This window comes from Lynx canadensis, chromosome C2 (genome assembly GCF_007474595.2).
Source record: "Lynx canadensis isolate LIC74 chromosome C2, mLynCan4.pri.v2, whole genome shotgun sequence".
NCBI lineage: Eukaryota > Metazoa > Chordata > Mammalia > Carnivora > Felidae > Lynx > Lynx canadensis.
The window spans coordinates 64,040,638-64,056,790 of record NC_044311.2 but is presented as its reverse complement, the minus strand read 5'-3'; the positions used below and the strand labels follow the sequence as shown (position 1 = coordinate 64,056,790).

Genomic DNA, 16,153 nt, shown 5'->3' with positions numbered 1-16,153 from the left:
TCTTCAGTGTTTTGCAGATTGAAGGGTTTCCTGTGATGCTCTGTTGGATGAGCTCAAATCCGTAGGTCCGGCTCCATGAGTAGACTAACATAACCAAGACTTAGTGAGTGCTTTTCCATATACTATCACTCCTCTTAAGGCACCTATTAAGTACCTACTGTTTGCACAAGTCTTTGTCACCACACCTTCCAGGTAAGGAACTGTTAGCTAAAGTGAGTAGTGGAACCCCAGAAATAACATTGATTTATTACCTCAAGAAGTATCCTTCCTGGCTGCACAAAACATCTTATCAGAGGGGGCGATAGTTCCGAGAGTCAGCTGGTTCGGTGGGCCGACTTTTCTTCTATTCCTTAAGATGGCAATTCTGTAAGTACACACACATACTTGGCAGTGTGAGAGATGATTTTATTGGTCTGTGCATAAATATTTGTAAGTTTTGCTTTTACCGCTGCTTTCTCTTTATGGCAAGTGATATTGGCTTCTTAAGTTGGGTAGTGGTACAACCTTCCCGTTTAATAAACTGATTCACTTAAAAAATTGGCCTAATTTAAAGAAGAATACCGAGGGGCACCTGGGTGGCTCAGTCGGTTAAGTGGCTGACTTCCAGCTCAAGTCACGATCTCAAGGTCCGTGAGTTCGAGCCCTGCGTCGGGCTCTGGGCTGATGGCTCAGAGCCTGAACCTGCTTCCGATTCTGTGTCTCCCTCTCTCTCTCTGCCCCTCCCCCGTTCATGCTCTGTCTCTCTCTGTCTCAAAAATAAATAAAACGTTAAAAAAAAATTTTTTAAAGAAGAATACCGAGTGGATACTAGTATGGGTGGTGTAGGAATATGGCTAAAAATTGTGCTGATAGTATACAATTGACTCAAGTTTGAGACACACAGTTCTGCAGGTTAGGCCAGATGTTGGACTTTCGCCTTTTTTGCCTACTTACATCAGGGTCTTTGTATCTTATTATTGCATAACAAGAATCCGTTGGTCCTTTCTTTCCCCTGTATGTATGGTGGATCTTGATACACCCTTGCCCTGGGATCAATTCCTGGGCTACTTGTGATCTCCTATCTTTTTCTAGAGGCATGTTCTGGGCAGTTAGAACATGAAGGTTCAAGACCTCTCTGTCCCTTTTCACAGTACTTCATGATCACCCTTGACGGGGACCCTCATATTCCTCCCTTACCCACTCACAGCTTTCCTCTGCTATACAGAGAGCAGTTTAATTAATACCAGCCACCTAGTAATGACATAGCAACCCCGGTGTGACAAGGGGAAGGCATACTGCCCAGAGAAGAGAGGAAAACAGCCAGAAGGGACCGGCAGCCCCGAGTTGCAGAAGAAGAACAGAGCATGAGAGTTGCTATTGGCAACAAGGGGCAGAGCAACCCCTGTTCCTCGTTCTCACTCTGGAGGGTCGCTGTGTGATAGCCGTTCTCTCCCCAGCAACAGCCTTCCATTGGGTACCTGTATGGCACATGATCAGTGGGGCCCGGAAGCCCTGCTTCCTCCCTTCTCCCCGGAACAGACTTCCTCGGGAGAGCAGTCAGCTCAGTTCCATCTCTGGAAGCATCAGTAGCACTACAAAGCCCTCTGCTCGCTTTCTGCTTGTCCTTGGTGCCAGGCCTCCCTCCCCTCCTCCCCCCAACACACACACACTGTAAAGGGCGGACTTCACTTGCCTGTTCCCTCCTCCCCTTCCCTCTCCAAGAACTGCTGCTGGACAGACGTTTCCAGAGTTCCACCCACAGGAGTCAAACTGGCCATCCACACATGTGTTATGTGTGCTCAACACAGCGTGGCCACACCCCGTGTTTCAGGAACATTTGTATTAATTGCCAACTTTGAAAAATCTGGCGATTGAGATTTACCTTTAGGTTTCCGGCCTTTTGTGCAAAGGTGTGACACCAGGTGGTCTTTTCTGCCCATCACCACCTCTCCCCGACTGAGAAGTGGGAGTCACTTGGCCACCATACTTGTCCTGTTTTCCTCTTATACAGAGCTCGCACTGCCCTCTGTCTGACCTTTCTGGCTCGCTAGAGAAGCGAGTAAACAGCCTCTGCCCTACAGTTTTAATTTTCTTTGCCCATGCTCCAAAAAGTTCAACTCTGTATTGGCCTTGTTTGAGAAATACAGACTTTGAGGAAAATACAGGCTGACTTTTCTGCGTCAAACCTTTGACAACAGGAGCTATATCTGATGGTGCTGCAGGGAACGGGGACAGTCCAGGGACAGTGAGGAGGCCAGGCCTCCATCTTGCCCAGCCTCCCTCCACACCCTCCCTGACTCCAAAGGAAAGCCAGTCAGGAGCTCGAGACCCACACTGTTAGAGAGGGGAGGGGGAAATGACGTGGCTATCTGAGAATGAGTGGGGAAACAAAGGCCCTGCTCAAGTGCTCTTTCTCACTCAGAACCCGGCCTTTATAAGATGGTAATGCAGCCCCCCGCCATGGGACATGGGGTGTGCCTTCCAGCTCTCTGCACAGAATTCTAGTTTTTAAGTGAATATTGAGCACTGCAGAGTACTTTCCTGAATGACCAGGTCCAAAGTGATTTGAAATAAGTTAGGAATTAAAAGAGAAAAAATGGGGTACCTGGGTGGCTCAGTCAGTTAAGCATCCAACTTTGGCTCAGCTCATGATCTCACAGTTTGTGAGTTCGAGCCCCACGTCGCGCTCTGTGCTGACATCTCAGAGCTTGGAGCCTGCTTTGGGTTCTGTGTCTCCCTCTCTTTCTGACCCTCTCCCACTGGCACTCTGTCTCTCTCTCTCAAAAAAATAAATAAACATTTAAAAAATATCTCAAATCAGTTAGGGTTTTAATACGCCCTAGTGCTTGGGAGGAAGTGAAAATTTTATTTATTTTCCTTTTATATTTCAAGGGAGAGGATCCCTCTCCCCACCCGTCAAAAGAAATAAAACTCCAAAATGTTCTTTTATTCTCTGCCTAATGAATTATCAGATGAAGTGCACTGTTCACAGCGTGTATATCAAAATACTACCAAAGTGGGTGTGGGGGTGCCATTGTGGTAGAGATGGGCCATAAACTCTTTATTATATGCATTCAGTTGAGGGTCATTTCCACCTAACTTGCTGAATCTACAACATACAGGACATATAAGGCATATATGCATGCTGTAGACTCAGTAATTTGTGTGTGTGTGTGTGTGTGTGTGTGTGTGTATGTGTGTGTGTGTAAATTTAAGACCTATATAAATTTAATTTTACCCACAACCCTGCCAGGCAGATGCTCTGAGTCATCCTTCTCTTGCTGTAACACTACGGCTTGGGTAGGTTATGAGCCTTGTGCAAGGCTGTACAGTCTTCTAATTTTCTAAGTTTGTAACCCCCATTTTCCCACCTGCACCATCTGGCCTCTGAAGTTCAAGCTTAGAGTAATAGAGAATGAGATACTGGTCTCTTAGTTGAACAGTTTTTTCCTGTGCCTTAATATTAGGGAAAGAAGGGCAGTAGCAGGGTTCTTTGCCCCTTCCATTGTGGGGGTAAAGGAGAGCAGTCCACTTGCTAGAACCCGGCCCTTCCCTCCCACGTCAGCGAGATGAGGAGAGGCCTCCATGGCAAAGAGGTCATGCAGTCAGGGCTCCAGTCCAGCCATTCGATAATTAGATCTCAGGGAGGATTATAACCTCAGCTGAATTAGAGGAGACCAGGCATCTCTCGGCCGCTGTCTCCATGTCACCACCAGCAAATGCGTAATAAGTTGGGACTCCCATTTCCTCCTGTCTCTGTACGTGGTCAGATTCTACCCACGTGGGTGAACCATCTCCTTCAACACATTTCCTCCTCCCTTATCTTCCCACCGTGCTCAGGCCAGCTCCCCTGCCCTACTCAGTGCTGCAGGTTCCTGCAGGAGTTTCTGGAGAAAGATGGGGATGATTTCATTCCTGTAACAGACAACTGGTCTTTTTCTTTTTCCTTGCTCTTCAAATGCAAAGATTGCACATAGGCAAAGAAGTGTTTCATTGAGATCATTAGGAAAATCGTAACTGCTTATCACTGGGGAGAGACATGAGGTTCCTTGGTCCAGCCCATTTGTGCCCCAGATGAAGACTAGAGGCCTGGTGATGTTAACTGGCTTATCCAGAGTCCCAGAGTTTTCATTGCTGGAGCCACAGCCCTGAACCCCTTATAGTCACTACTGTTATTTTATGAAACAACAGCTCTGATTCTTGGTGGATTGTCAGGCATTTTTGTTCTTTAAGAACTGACAAAGTTATTTGTGTGTGTGTGTTCTAAATAAAATCATAATAGAAAGCAAATATCAGAAAATACTTCAAATTAACTGAATTTGCTAGTAGACAATGTGACTTCAGGCTTCATTGAAATCAAAACAAAAATTGTTCCACAGCTTTTACAATTAACCTTTTTTGCACAGTCTCCTTGGAGATAGTGGTCTCGTTGACTCTGTGAGCATATCTAATCCAAATATATGTGAAATTAATTCCCTTTAAGAACACTGACCTATTCAGTTCAACTTCTGTTTCTGCCCCCATCTCTGAGGGCAGATACTGCTGTTGGTTAAGCCTGGTGATGTTCAGAGGTGGCAGGACGTTGAAAACACAATGAAAGTAATAGTAGTAACAATAACAGCAAACATACATACGGCGTTTATGACATGTCAGACACCGTGCTAAGTATTTTATGTGAAGCAATTTATCAGATCATCACAACAGTCATTTGAGATAAATTCTAACGATCCCACTGTTTGCAACCAGGGCAACTGAGGCACAGAGACGTTAAATAATCTGCCCAAAGTCTCACAGTTAGTAAGCGATGGAGCCCAAATTTGGGAGAAAGGGTAGTTCTGGGAAAATGCAAATTCTAAAGCTCAAATTGCATTTAGGGAGTCCTGCAATTATCAGAAACTTCAGCCTGACTGGTTACAGTGATTAATGTAATAATCTTTCAGGCGTTTTTAATTCCTCTAACACAATTGAATATATAAACAGAAAAAATCTGGGAAGATAAAGTGTTTGGTGATGCTGGTATTAGAACCAGGGCCTCAGACTGTAAGCACCAAACATTAACATTTATCTCTCCAGGCCACCCCTGGGGAAATTAGTATTACTAATCTCGGGCATTTTTTTTAATAGACAGAACTAAATTACCGGCAGCAGAGATTCAAACAATAAAGTTATATAAATGTACTTTAAACCCATTAGACCGCTCAGCAAACAGTCAAGTGGTGTTCAACATAGGGAAGGGTTTTTACTTTTAATTAAATGTGTAATTAAGCATATTGATTCTTTGGTCACACTAACTTAAATAAGAGACAATGAATCTTTCCTTTGAAGATTTATTTTAAGTAAGCATTATTTTCTCTACAAACTGTTCCATTTGAAGAAGAAGTCAGATACATTGCCAGGGTTGCAGTTCTACACATCTTGGCCCAATCTTTGGGCTCAAGGTTATTCTCCTGAAGGTTCCTTCCCACCGGAAGAGATCCTGGAAAGTGGCCTGTGAACCCCAGCTGCTTCCGCGGAACTCTTTGAACACTCTCTTACACTAGAGATGCCACCGACATTTTTTGGGTGTCAGTACTGGGGAATGGAACATACAGTTTATCGAGTCTGCATCTCATTTTTAAACTGGGTGTGATTTCTTTATTTATCACCCTCTAATTAATAGCTGAGCACTTTATAAAAAGCACTTCCTTCTAGTTGCAAGCAGAAAAAACAGCTTTCATTTGCATTTATCATGAATATTTAACAGCTCCCCGTCTTAATTTGTTTTTGTTTTCATGTTTTTAATACTGATTTTCTACCTAGAAAAGCGCCATGTGGGATTTGTCTATCTCTTTATGCAGGTCAACCTCATTGTCTTCTATTTATTCCTTAGGACAGTCCATTATCCCATGATGGTTTTGTTTTGTTTTGTTTTGTTTTGTTTTGTTTTGTTTTTTGCAAAGTCTCTCCTTAGATGATATCACAATTGTGCCTCTACAGATTTGTCTCATGGACCTGAAAAAGAAAGCGTATTCAATACTATCTCCTCTCCAAACCTCCCTCTCTGTGCCTCACATGCACAGATTTGATGGTAGCGATTTTACAGCATTTGTCCGGAACTTACATGTGATAACCATTCCTGCATTCATTCATTCATCAGACATGTGAGGGCAGGTAAGTGTGCTCAGGATACCAACAGCACAGCAGTGGTCTTGGAGAACAGTGTGGAGGAAGCAGGGCTACAGGCTGAAGGACATACAAGGAGGTACATAGAGTATCCATGCTGTTGTCACTATCTTCCACAGGCCACCGGGTGGCCGATCCCGATTGATCCTGCGGTGACCCCAAGCATAGCAGGGTACATATGCTTCTATGTAAAATAATGTAAAAGCATGAACTTAGCTTAGAAATGCAGGGAGAAAAAAATATTAATAATGCAGTCCTTCAAAAACATGGAACGAGAAACTGCTTTGACCTAGGCAGAAATGCAGAGTGGTGCATATGCCAGTGCCCTCTTGTGTTTGGATCTTGAATAACATGTTCACCATTGTGTTCTGTGTGGTGAAGACAGCTTTCAAGCCTGAATTCTGTGTGTAAGGTCCGCTAGGAGACAGGAAAGCTTGCTCCTGGGATCCGCTCCTGTTATTCCACAGCACTCCACAGGAGGGCGACGGAGAGCACAAAATGGATTCCCACCTGCTCTGAGCAGGGTGGGGACCACAAAGAGGGTGACCAGAGTTCCACTAAGGTCTCTGCCCATCATGTGCCAAGATGCCAATGTAGCACATCAGAAAGGCATGCTATATAGTTGTGAAGTAATTATTTATGAGGCTGGACAATTTCTTGGAATGCAGCAAGAACATACATGCCCAATTTATGAATCATAGCTGAAGTCCACTGTTAATTTCTCCCACATTGTGGACTTGCTGCCCTATTCCTTGGTATATTATCCCTCACCAGTTCTCCCCTCCCCTGTGTGAGGCACGGGGTTTATCTTTGAGGAAACAGTGCCTGTCTAGCGGGAGGTAAATTCGTTTCTGGATATGAACTTAGTTCCTAAGTTTCCAAGTCCTTGGGTTGATAGCAAACATACACATAGATCCTGTTCTTATTAATTGGAGAGCAAAGTTCAAAAGTAATTTTGAAATTACCATTTAAAAAATTTGCCTAACCAAGCTCACTTTACCACATAAGAATCTTTCTCATTTCTACAAATGTACTCCTCTTTATCTATACAAGCTTGATTTTATGTCCTCCCCCCAGCTTGCATTTTCTGCATCATTTAGACAACTCATCTCAGTTCCCCTGACATATAGTGTGCTCAGCCCAGTCCTTGGTTTTTCACTATTTCTTGCCTCCCTGAACTCTCTCCTGAAAGTGACTTCCTCTTCATTCTTTTTTTTTAATGTTTATTTATTTTTGAGAGAGAGAGAGAAAGAGAGCTTGAGTGGGGGAGGGACAGAGAGAGAGGGAGACACAGAATCTAAAGCATGTTCCAGGCTCTGAGCTGTCAGCGCAGAGCCCGACATGGGACTCGAACCCACGAACTGTGAGATCATAACCTGAGCCAAAGTCAGATGCTCAACTGAATGAGCCACCCAGGCGCCCCGGTTTCCTATTCATTCTTTAAGTCTCAGCTCTTGTTCCCTCACTACAATAGACCTTCCAGATACACTTTTCACCAAGGTCTTTCTCTTCTCTCATTCCTTTTGGTCTCTTGTGTGATATTAGATACAAACTGTGCAAAAATGCTTTTATGCACGTAACTCCCATACATTGCCTGAACTGTGTGTTGATGGTGATGATGTCTTTGAACCCCATGTGCCTAATAAAGGTCTAGACCTACTTTGTGATTGGTTGATTCCTATGTTGGCTAATTGAACCTATTTTCTTCTTTTTTTTTTATTCTAGCATTTTGGAGAAATAGAATTTTGCTTTTTCTTTGGATGGTCTTTTTATCTGTGGGTTCATCTCTTTTGTTTGGCAGGTCAAAAAAATTCCAGTCATTTATTGAGAGCTGCTTGGTAAAGAATCACAGCCAGCGACCAGCAACAGAACAATTGATGAAGCATCCATTTATACGAGACCAACCTAATGAACGACAGGTCCGCATTCAACTCAAGGACCATATTGACAGAACAAAGAAAAAGCGAGGAGAAAAAGGTTAGAAGCACATTTGTATTTCAGCAAAGGAAACAAAAGACGGAGCGAGTCATGGGCTCTTGATATATTTGGAGGTGACCATGGGGGTTTCAGATGGACCTGCATTATTCTTTAGTGTGAAGGCCTGCCTCTGAGCTCATAGCCTGTAGGCATCAATGGATTGAGCCTGTGAAATGGAATCTTCATGAAAGGATAGAACTGTAAGGAATATTACCTCTTCCAGGCACTAACAAAGAGACATGTTGAGTAATACTATGAAGTGGTTTAATATGACAAGTGATTTTCTTAGTTCAAATGAATATTCATGTTTTGAAGGCTAAAAATCTACAGAAGACAACCTAAAAAAAAAATCATTTGGTTGACATTTTTGTATACTGGCACTCTTCAGCATTTAAGTTTTTGTGCTCTGAGGCTCATTTAGAATTTAGCTCAGAAGTCAGAATGAATTTTCTTGTAGTCACAGAGATGCCAGACTTGCTATTTGGAACATTGAATTTTGAGCTGGAGGATCATTTAATGTACTTCTTTATTTTATAGATTGAAAAACTCTTATCTCTTATGGCTCTGGCTGTTCTACCACACTATCTTTTCATGGCATCGATGGAAAGAACATGAGTTCAAACTTGGGGTCCTGGGGCCGTATCCTGGTTGTTCAAATAGAGACCCGGACTTCCTTAACTAGCATCCTGACTAAGCAGAAAATTCACGTGGTCTGGGGCAAGCTTTGTGCCTGGTTGGATGGGGAATTGGGGAAGGTTGAAGTATGGGGAGGAAAGGGAAAGATCCAGAGGACAGACAGAGTGAGTCCTCCCCGAGTGGAGGCAGGAGGGTCAGTGGAGGAAAGGGGAGGCTGATGGTGAGGAGGCAGTATAGGGCTGGTAAGGTGAGCCCTGAGCGTGCAGCCATGGAGAGTAAAGGGGAAGACCAGGCACCGACGGTGGGACACAACTGGCGACATGATTTTCCTCTTTTCCGTCCTCAACACCATTCTCCTCTGTTCTTCCAAGCCAGGTGGAGCATTGGAGGGTGGTGAGCCCCACAGGACAGAGTGTGCTCTCCTTTTATTTGAATTTCCCTTCTTTGCCTCTGCAGTTACCATCTGTAATGTGGCGAGGTGCAAGCAGGTGTGTGGGGTGGGTGGTAAGCATTGCAGGAGTCAAGACCGTAGAGGTAGGAGCAGCAGGGGGCTGAGGCAGGAGGGGAAATCCTCAGTGAAGACTCAAGGGAAGCCTTCCTTCTTGGCTGCTGGCCTCAGGGAGTCAGGGAAATGTGCGATCAGGTTAGACTCGAGAGTAGGAGGTTATGAGGTGAAGCCAAAAAGGAGGCCCATCACCTGAAACTAATGAAATATTGTATGTCAACTATCCTTCAATTTAAAACAAAGATACATTGCTGAATGTTTGAGGATCAAACTATTTTCACTTGAAGTGCTGAATAGGAAATAAAGCTTCATTGCCTATTTTGATTGAATACAAAATTATTATAGCACTGAAAAATAAATAAATAAAAATTCCGAGCAAAACAAAACAATAAAAAAGGAGGCCCATATCTCCAGTTGTGAGTGGGTGGAAGGGGATGGGGTGTTTGTCAGAACCCAAGGGGCTGGGAGGGCAGCCCAAGCTGGAGGAACCAGGCATGAGAGAAATAGGTAAGTCAAGGTCAAAAAGCTCCAGGACTGATTTTTCAACTGCTGTTTATTAATAGTGGCCTTCCATTCCAGGAAGTTAAAATTGTAATGGGGACATTTTAGAGAGGTGTGTCAGACATGCAACCATTAAAGGCCAATTTCTCTAAGAGGGAAATTTATTTTTCTATGGGCATGTCTTTTCCAGACTCAGACTAGTTCAAATTCTAGCTCTCCAACAAATTCTGACCCCCTGAAGAGTTATGTGAACTTCATCCCAGTTTTCTCATCTTTAAAATAGGAGAGGGGATATAATAGTAATTAGTATTGCCTGGCATTGTTACAAAGGTTAAGTGAGATAATGCATTGAAATATTTAATACAATGTCTAGCATATAGTCATACTTAATAAATATTAGCTATTCTCATATAGACAGTTTCTTTTTTGACCTACAATTTTTCAGTACTATTCAGAATCACTTCCTGAGAACTCATGACCTCTTTGCCTTTGACCTGTGAGTAGAATGGGTAAAGCTTGTGCCTTGGGTTGCTTTCACATTTGGAGGGCACAAACTCTAAAATGTGACTCGAAACACCCCATTCTATGAAAATAAGACTATTTTTTTTATTTTAAGAAAAGGAGGAGAGGGACAGTGGGACAGAGGGAGAGAGAGACAATCTCATGCAGGTTCCTTGCTCAGCATAGAGCCTGATGAGGGGCTTGATCCCACAATCCTGGGATCATGACCTGAGCCAAAATCAGGAGTTGGACACTTAACCAACTGAGCCAGCCAGGTGCCCCCAAATAAGACTATTTTTAATGTGTTCCTTCTCTGCAGAGTAGAAGAGTAAGATTCCTGGTAGGAGGTATGCTCCACAGTTACATGGTAATTTAAGAAACCTAATTCTGTTTAGGCTCAAAGCCATCAGAAGCCTTCATTTTTTCTGCTCCCCAGAAGGAGTATTGATCAAATGAGGTTTCATTCCATTTGCTCAGTTTCATCAAATTACTTCATTTGCTTCCTGTAATACTTTCATACTCTCTTAGTGGTTCTAAGACCAGCTTTTGGTACAATCAAACAATTTTATGAGAATTGATTTATGATTTTTTAAGCCAATATTATTTTTTCCTTAAGATATGTTGACATATGCTAATTTATGCCAGTAATATAAAAACAATAAGACCAGATTTTGGTGAAGTATTACAGTTGAAGGGCCTGACAAATGCAGGTTTTCCCATCGAGAGTAGAAATAACTGCATTAATTGTGTGTTTCTTTTCCTTGCTAGAATTTCCTTCTCTAGATAAAATTTCTGCAGTTTACTTCCTACTCTTCTTCCATTGATTTATTTCAGGTAAATTTGCAAAAGTACACTTTCAGTGTGGAATATTGAAACACTTTATGGAAGTCCTTTACATTTTGGTGACATAATACTCAAAAATAAGTAGCCTGAAAACTTCATACATATCTAAATACTTGAAACTAACTTGTGATTTTAAAAAAATGCACTTGACATCATCATGCTTTTGGCTCCTTTTCATTAGCCCTTTAATGGCTGAAGAGTATGGAAGGCAAAGGGTTTAGTTCTTTTCATGTGTGCTGCCTCCTGGTGGTAGCCCAACCAAATTGCAGTTTTAGTTCCTTTTTAGGGGTACACAAATGCCTTCAAAGTTATAATTACTAACCCACAGCTATGAAAGGATAACAGTAATGTGACACCCTGCCTTGCTTAAAAGTAAAAGCTCTTGCAAGATACCCCAAACCCCGCAGAAAAGTCTTCAGCAAGCACTTTTATATAAGGTTCAGAAAGTCATATCAGACTTGCTGGCCTTACTCATTCTGTCTGCTTTTCTCACACCCAACATCTAGCCACCAACAACTCATTGTGAACATGTCATACCCTTTAATACTGTCACCCTTACCCACGTGGTTATGTTGCTTGGAATGTCCTTTTCCCACCACTTTCAGCTGCCGTCTGCCTGGAAGGGGGCCACCAACAATTACAACGTGCGGCTCATTTCCTCCTCAATGGCTTTGCTGCCCCCCTCTCCCTCATTATGACCGATGGGCTTTGCTTCTTTCTCTGATATCTCATTGATCTTTTTATGCACTTCTCTTTAGCATATAATATGTTGGAAAGAATACTAGTTTCAAAGTTGGAAAAGTTCTGGATTGAATTCTAAATTCAAAGCCCAGATTGACTGACCTTTTATTAATAAGTCATTGGTTCGGTCACTTAACCTCTTGTGATAGTGTCTTCACTTGAAAATGTGTTAAAGTATTGTTATGTAAAATAAATGAAAGAACATAGGTAAAGTATCTAGCAGGGTGACTGGCATGGGAGATACCCAATAAAGATTAATTTCTTCATAATCATGGAGGATCTGATTACCTACTTGTCCATCTTGCCCATTAGATTCTGATCTCCTCCAAAGCAGACTCAATCGTATTTATTATTGCATATTAACTTGCTTAACATATTACTGAATTAAATGGATGTCCCCAATGGGCAATTGAATGAATGTCCCCAATGGTCCATTTATGTCTTTTTTTTTTTTTTTTGAGAGAGAGAGAGAGAGAGAGAGAGCACGCGCACACACGTGTGTGTGAGCAGGAGAGGGACAGAGGGAGAAAGGGCCTTGGTCCCACAACCCTGGGATCATGACCAGAGCTGAAATCAAGAGTCAGATGCTCAACTGACTGAGTCATCCAGGCACCCCAACTCTATATTTTTAATAGCACACATTGTCAAGTTTCTTTCTGGTGTTTATCAACATATCTAAAGACAGTTTGTGGGTCCATGTAAGTCATAATAAAACTCCTACTTAAAAAAATGATTAATAAGTTAATACTGGGCCAAAAAAAGTTGGTTTAGGTGGTTCCATAATGGGGAATTAACACAAACTGAAAAGTTATTTTGCAGTTCCTTGTCTTGACTTTCCTGTGAACACTAGCCATTAGGGACAGGTATCTAGAGTCAGCTGGGACAGTTTTGAATGTTAATTCCATGCACTTGAATCCAGCTGATGGGAACTATTAAATCACAAGTCAGGAGGCCTGGAGCCTGTCCCAGGTCAGCATTAATGACAGCTCTTTGGGCCTCAGATTACTTATATATAAAACAAGGATCGGGGGGGGGGGGGGGGAGATTGACCAAGCCGCAGCATCTTTTTTGTGCACTAACATTCTGTGAGTCTCTCTTTAGATGAGACAGAGTATGAGTACAGCGGAAGTGAGGAAGAAGAGGAGGAGAATGACTCAGGAGAGCCCAGGTAGGAGAGCAAAAGCTAAGTGTTACTTTCACATTCTGAGTTGTGCTTGTGTGAAACATGCTTCCTTTTGATTTATAGGTTCATTTTTAAGAATCCAGCAAGGTGGTCTCATTTAATTTATTGCCCATGAACATACTCATTAATTTGGGAAAATTTCCCCGGGCAGACTCTTACAAAAATGTGGAAATCAGCGTATTCTTTATCTTGTCCCCTAAGATTTATGGTCTCTATTCTAAGACCTTGTTTCCTCACGTATGTAACGTGTAGAATGGGTAGAGGCAATTATCTGGGTAATACAAGACTCAAAGTACCTAAAACTGTGACTTTCAGGAGACCTCAGTGGTATTTTGGGACTTGAATTATTCACTTCGTTACATCATACCTTTCTTTAAGAAGCCCATTTGGGCAGCCACTGTCCTTGTCACATGTCTTGGTATTTTCACCACAGTCTAATCTGAGAGGAAATAATTTCCAGGAAATCGAATCATGCTCGAGAGGGGAACCCTACATAGAAACATTCATGCCCACCTCAGTTGTCACATGTTGGATCCCAGAACCAATGCTGCTTTTATCATTACCATCCCTGCATTTTGAATTTCACTTGACACTGATTCCGACTTTCTTCCAGTGTGTTTATGAATGATTAAGGTTAGTGTACTCACATTGCCGGGATTTCTGTTCTGTGAGACAGTTCAGCTGGCAGCAGTTTGGTGAGTTGAGGGGGACAGGCACACACACCATGGTGGTGGGAAGTGAGATTTATCGGGGAAAATGCAAAAGAAGAAAGCTCAGTGGGGTATATGGGTCTCCATCCTCTAGCCATCCAAGGAGAGGACTCCAATGATCCGGGAGGCATAATTGCCATACTGCTGGGGCAGAGCTACCTGACCAGGAAAGAAAGAGGCCAGCTCAGCCACTGCTGTTAGAATGAACCAGTGGCTTCTTTTTTTGAGTTAACTCAGATCTCCCAAGCTGAATTATTGCTGAACTACAGGAAGAAAGAGGGACTTACTGGGCCATCCAGTTTTTCTCTTCACCTGCTACAGGAATTTTCAAGGTCAGAGACTGAAGGAAAGTTTTTCCTTCCATCTGATACGTTACATGAGCTACCCCCAGTTTAGCTACATAGAGATAATGTCTGTCAAGTAGTGACGATCAAAGGCAAAGGACCAAATGCCCTGCATTCAGAGAGGTTGTGCACTATTTTTTATTTTTCCAAAGCTCACCCAGATGTCACGTCAGCCCTTCTGATCACTCTCTAGAGAACCGAGAAGCCACATTTTAACTAGTACTTGCTAAACTGAGTCACTTAGCGGGCTGACCTACCCATGCCTTAACGCTTCTATAATTGTAACGTGTCATTATACCACACTGAAGATTATGTTCCAAGTCCTGTTTTATGGGCACATGTAATTAATCTTTGTGAAATCCTGAAAACTCGAAAGGGACAGTGGTTATCTCATTTTAAAAATGAGGTGAGAGCTCAAAGATGGCAAGCAGGTCACACACCAAGTTTATGACTGAGCTGCTACTACAGCTCAAATCGCCTGACATTAATTCAACATCAGTTAATTGATTCAACATCAATTGACTCAACACCAGTGCATCCTCGTGTGCATGGTGAGGCCGGGCTCCCCAAGTCCTGCCTTTTTGCATGGAGCTTGTGGCCTGTGTGGATAAGCTCGCTTGCTTGGGGTTTGGTTCAGAGTCCTACACAAAAGCTGTAAGTTTTAGAGGAGTTTTGTTAGTAGAATCCAAGCACCGTCTGTGGGACATCATGAACAAAGCCTTTTCATGTCATTTTTTGGCATTGATGGCAGTCACGCGGCATGCTAACCGCTCTCCAAAACAGAATAATCCCCTCGTCAACTGCCACCAAATCTGCTCCCATTTGCGTCACCACCACTGTCCAGGTGCCAGACAAAACCTGCAAGCATTGCTCACTCCACACACCAGATCCATCAACAGGCTTCATCAGCTCTCCCAGCAAGTGCTTCTCTGCCTCCATCCTCACCGCCCCACCCCCACAGAGCCACTTCAGTGCCAGCCCAGCTGGTGGCCCTGCTTGCCCTCACCTCCCACGCCCTGCAGACAGAAGTCCATTCAGCAGCCAACAAATCCCATCACGTCACTACCCTGACTATAACCTTTCCATTGCTGGCTTCCATGCCATGTGCCTTCCCGGGTCTGCCCAGTCTCTCTGGCCTCCTCTTGGACCACCTTTCTCCTTCACTGTGCTCTGGGAAGTCCCATGGAGTTTGGTTCCTCAAATATGCCGCACCTGTCCCCGCCACAGGCTTCTACATTTGCTTTTCTTTCTGCCTGAAAGGTTCTTCCCCTACCTCTTTGTGGCACCAACCCGTCATCATTTGAGTGTTGGCTCATCTGGCACCTTCTCAGAAAGTTCTTCCCTGATCACCCCCGTCTTGAGCAGAACGCTTAATTCTCGCCCCATCTTCCTGCCATTGCCACTCTTTTTTTTTTTTTTTAATTTTTTTTTTCAACGTTTACTTATTTTTGGGACAGAGAGAGACAGAGCATGAACGGGGGAGGGGCAGAGAGAGAGGGAGACACAGAATCGGAAACAGGCTCCAGGCTCCGAGCCATCAGCCCAGAGCGTGACGCGGGGCTCGAACTCACGGACCGTGAGATCGTGACCTGGCTGAAGTCGGACGCTTAACCGACTGCGCCACCCAGGCGCCCCAAACCACTCTTAAGCCATTACATCTTTTGTCTTATATAGAGCCCTGCTCCTACGTGAAATTGTTATTTGTATCTTATCTAATTATTTGTCTGTCTCTCTTCCCCACAACAAGATAACTAGAGAGAACATTCATTGAGTAACTGCTGTATCCACTGGAACCTATCACGGTGCCTGCTACCTAGAAAGGGTCAATAGTTATTTAATGGATTGATCGCAAGTGGAAGTTGCCAGAAAGATGAAAAGATTTGCATGAACAAATAAGAGCCTTCCCCACCTCCCTGTTAGGCTGCTGTGTGCAACCAAAGAGTCTAACTTTGAGTTGTTCAATGCAGTTAGATGTGAATAGGACAGCCCTAGACCAGGGCTGTGGGGAGAGTTGCTTTATGGTGTTTTCTATCCTCTTTTTCTTTCTACTTTCTTTCTTACATGTGCGCGC

General features: G+C 43.3%; 1 protein-coding gene across 4 annotated transcripts in view; it reads left to right on the top strand.

Moving 5' to 3' along the window:
* Positions 1-16,153, top strand: part of TNIK (TRAF2 and NCK interacting kinase) — a 396,007-nt gene that overhangs the window by 284,325 nt on the left and 95,529 nt on the right. For all 4 annotated transcript variants that reach the window (XM_030330590.1, XM_030330591.1, XM_030330587.1 and 1 more), the window contains exons 10-11: positions 7,943-8,118; positions 12,947-13,013. In XM_030330590.1, the coding sequence (XP_030186450.1) occupies positions 7,943-8,118; positions 12,947-13,013 (243 nt within the window). The remainder of the gene's footprint in view (positions 1-7,942; positions 8,119-12,946; positions 13,014-16,153) is intronic.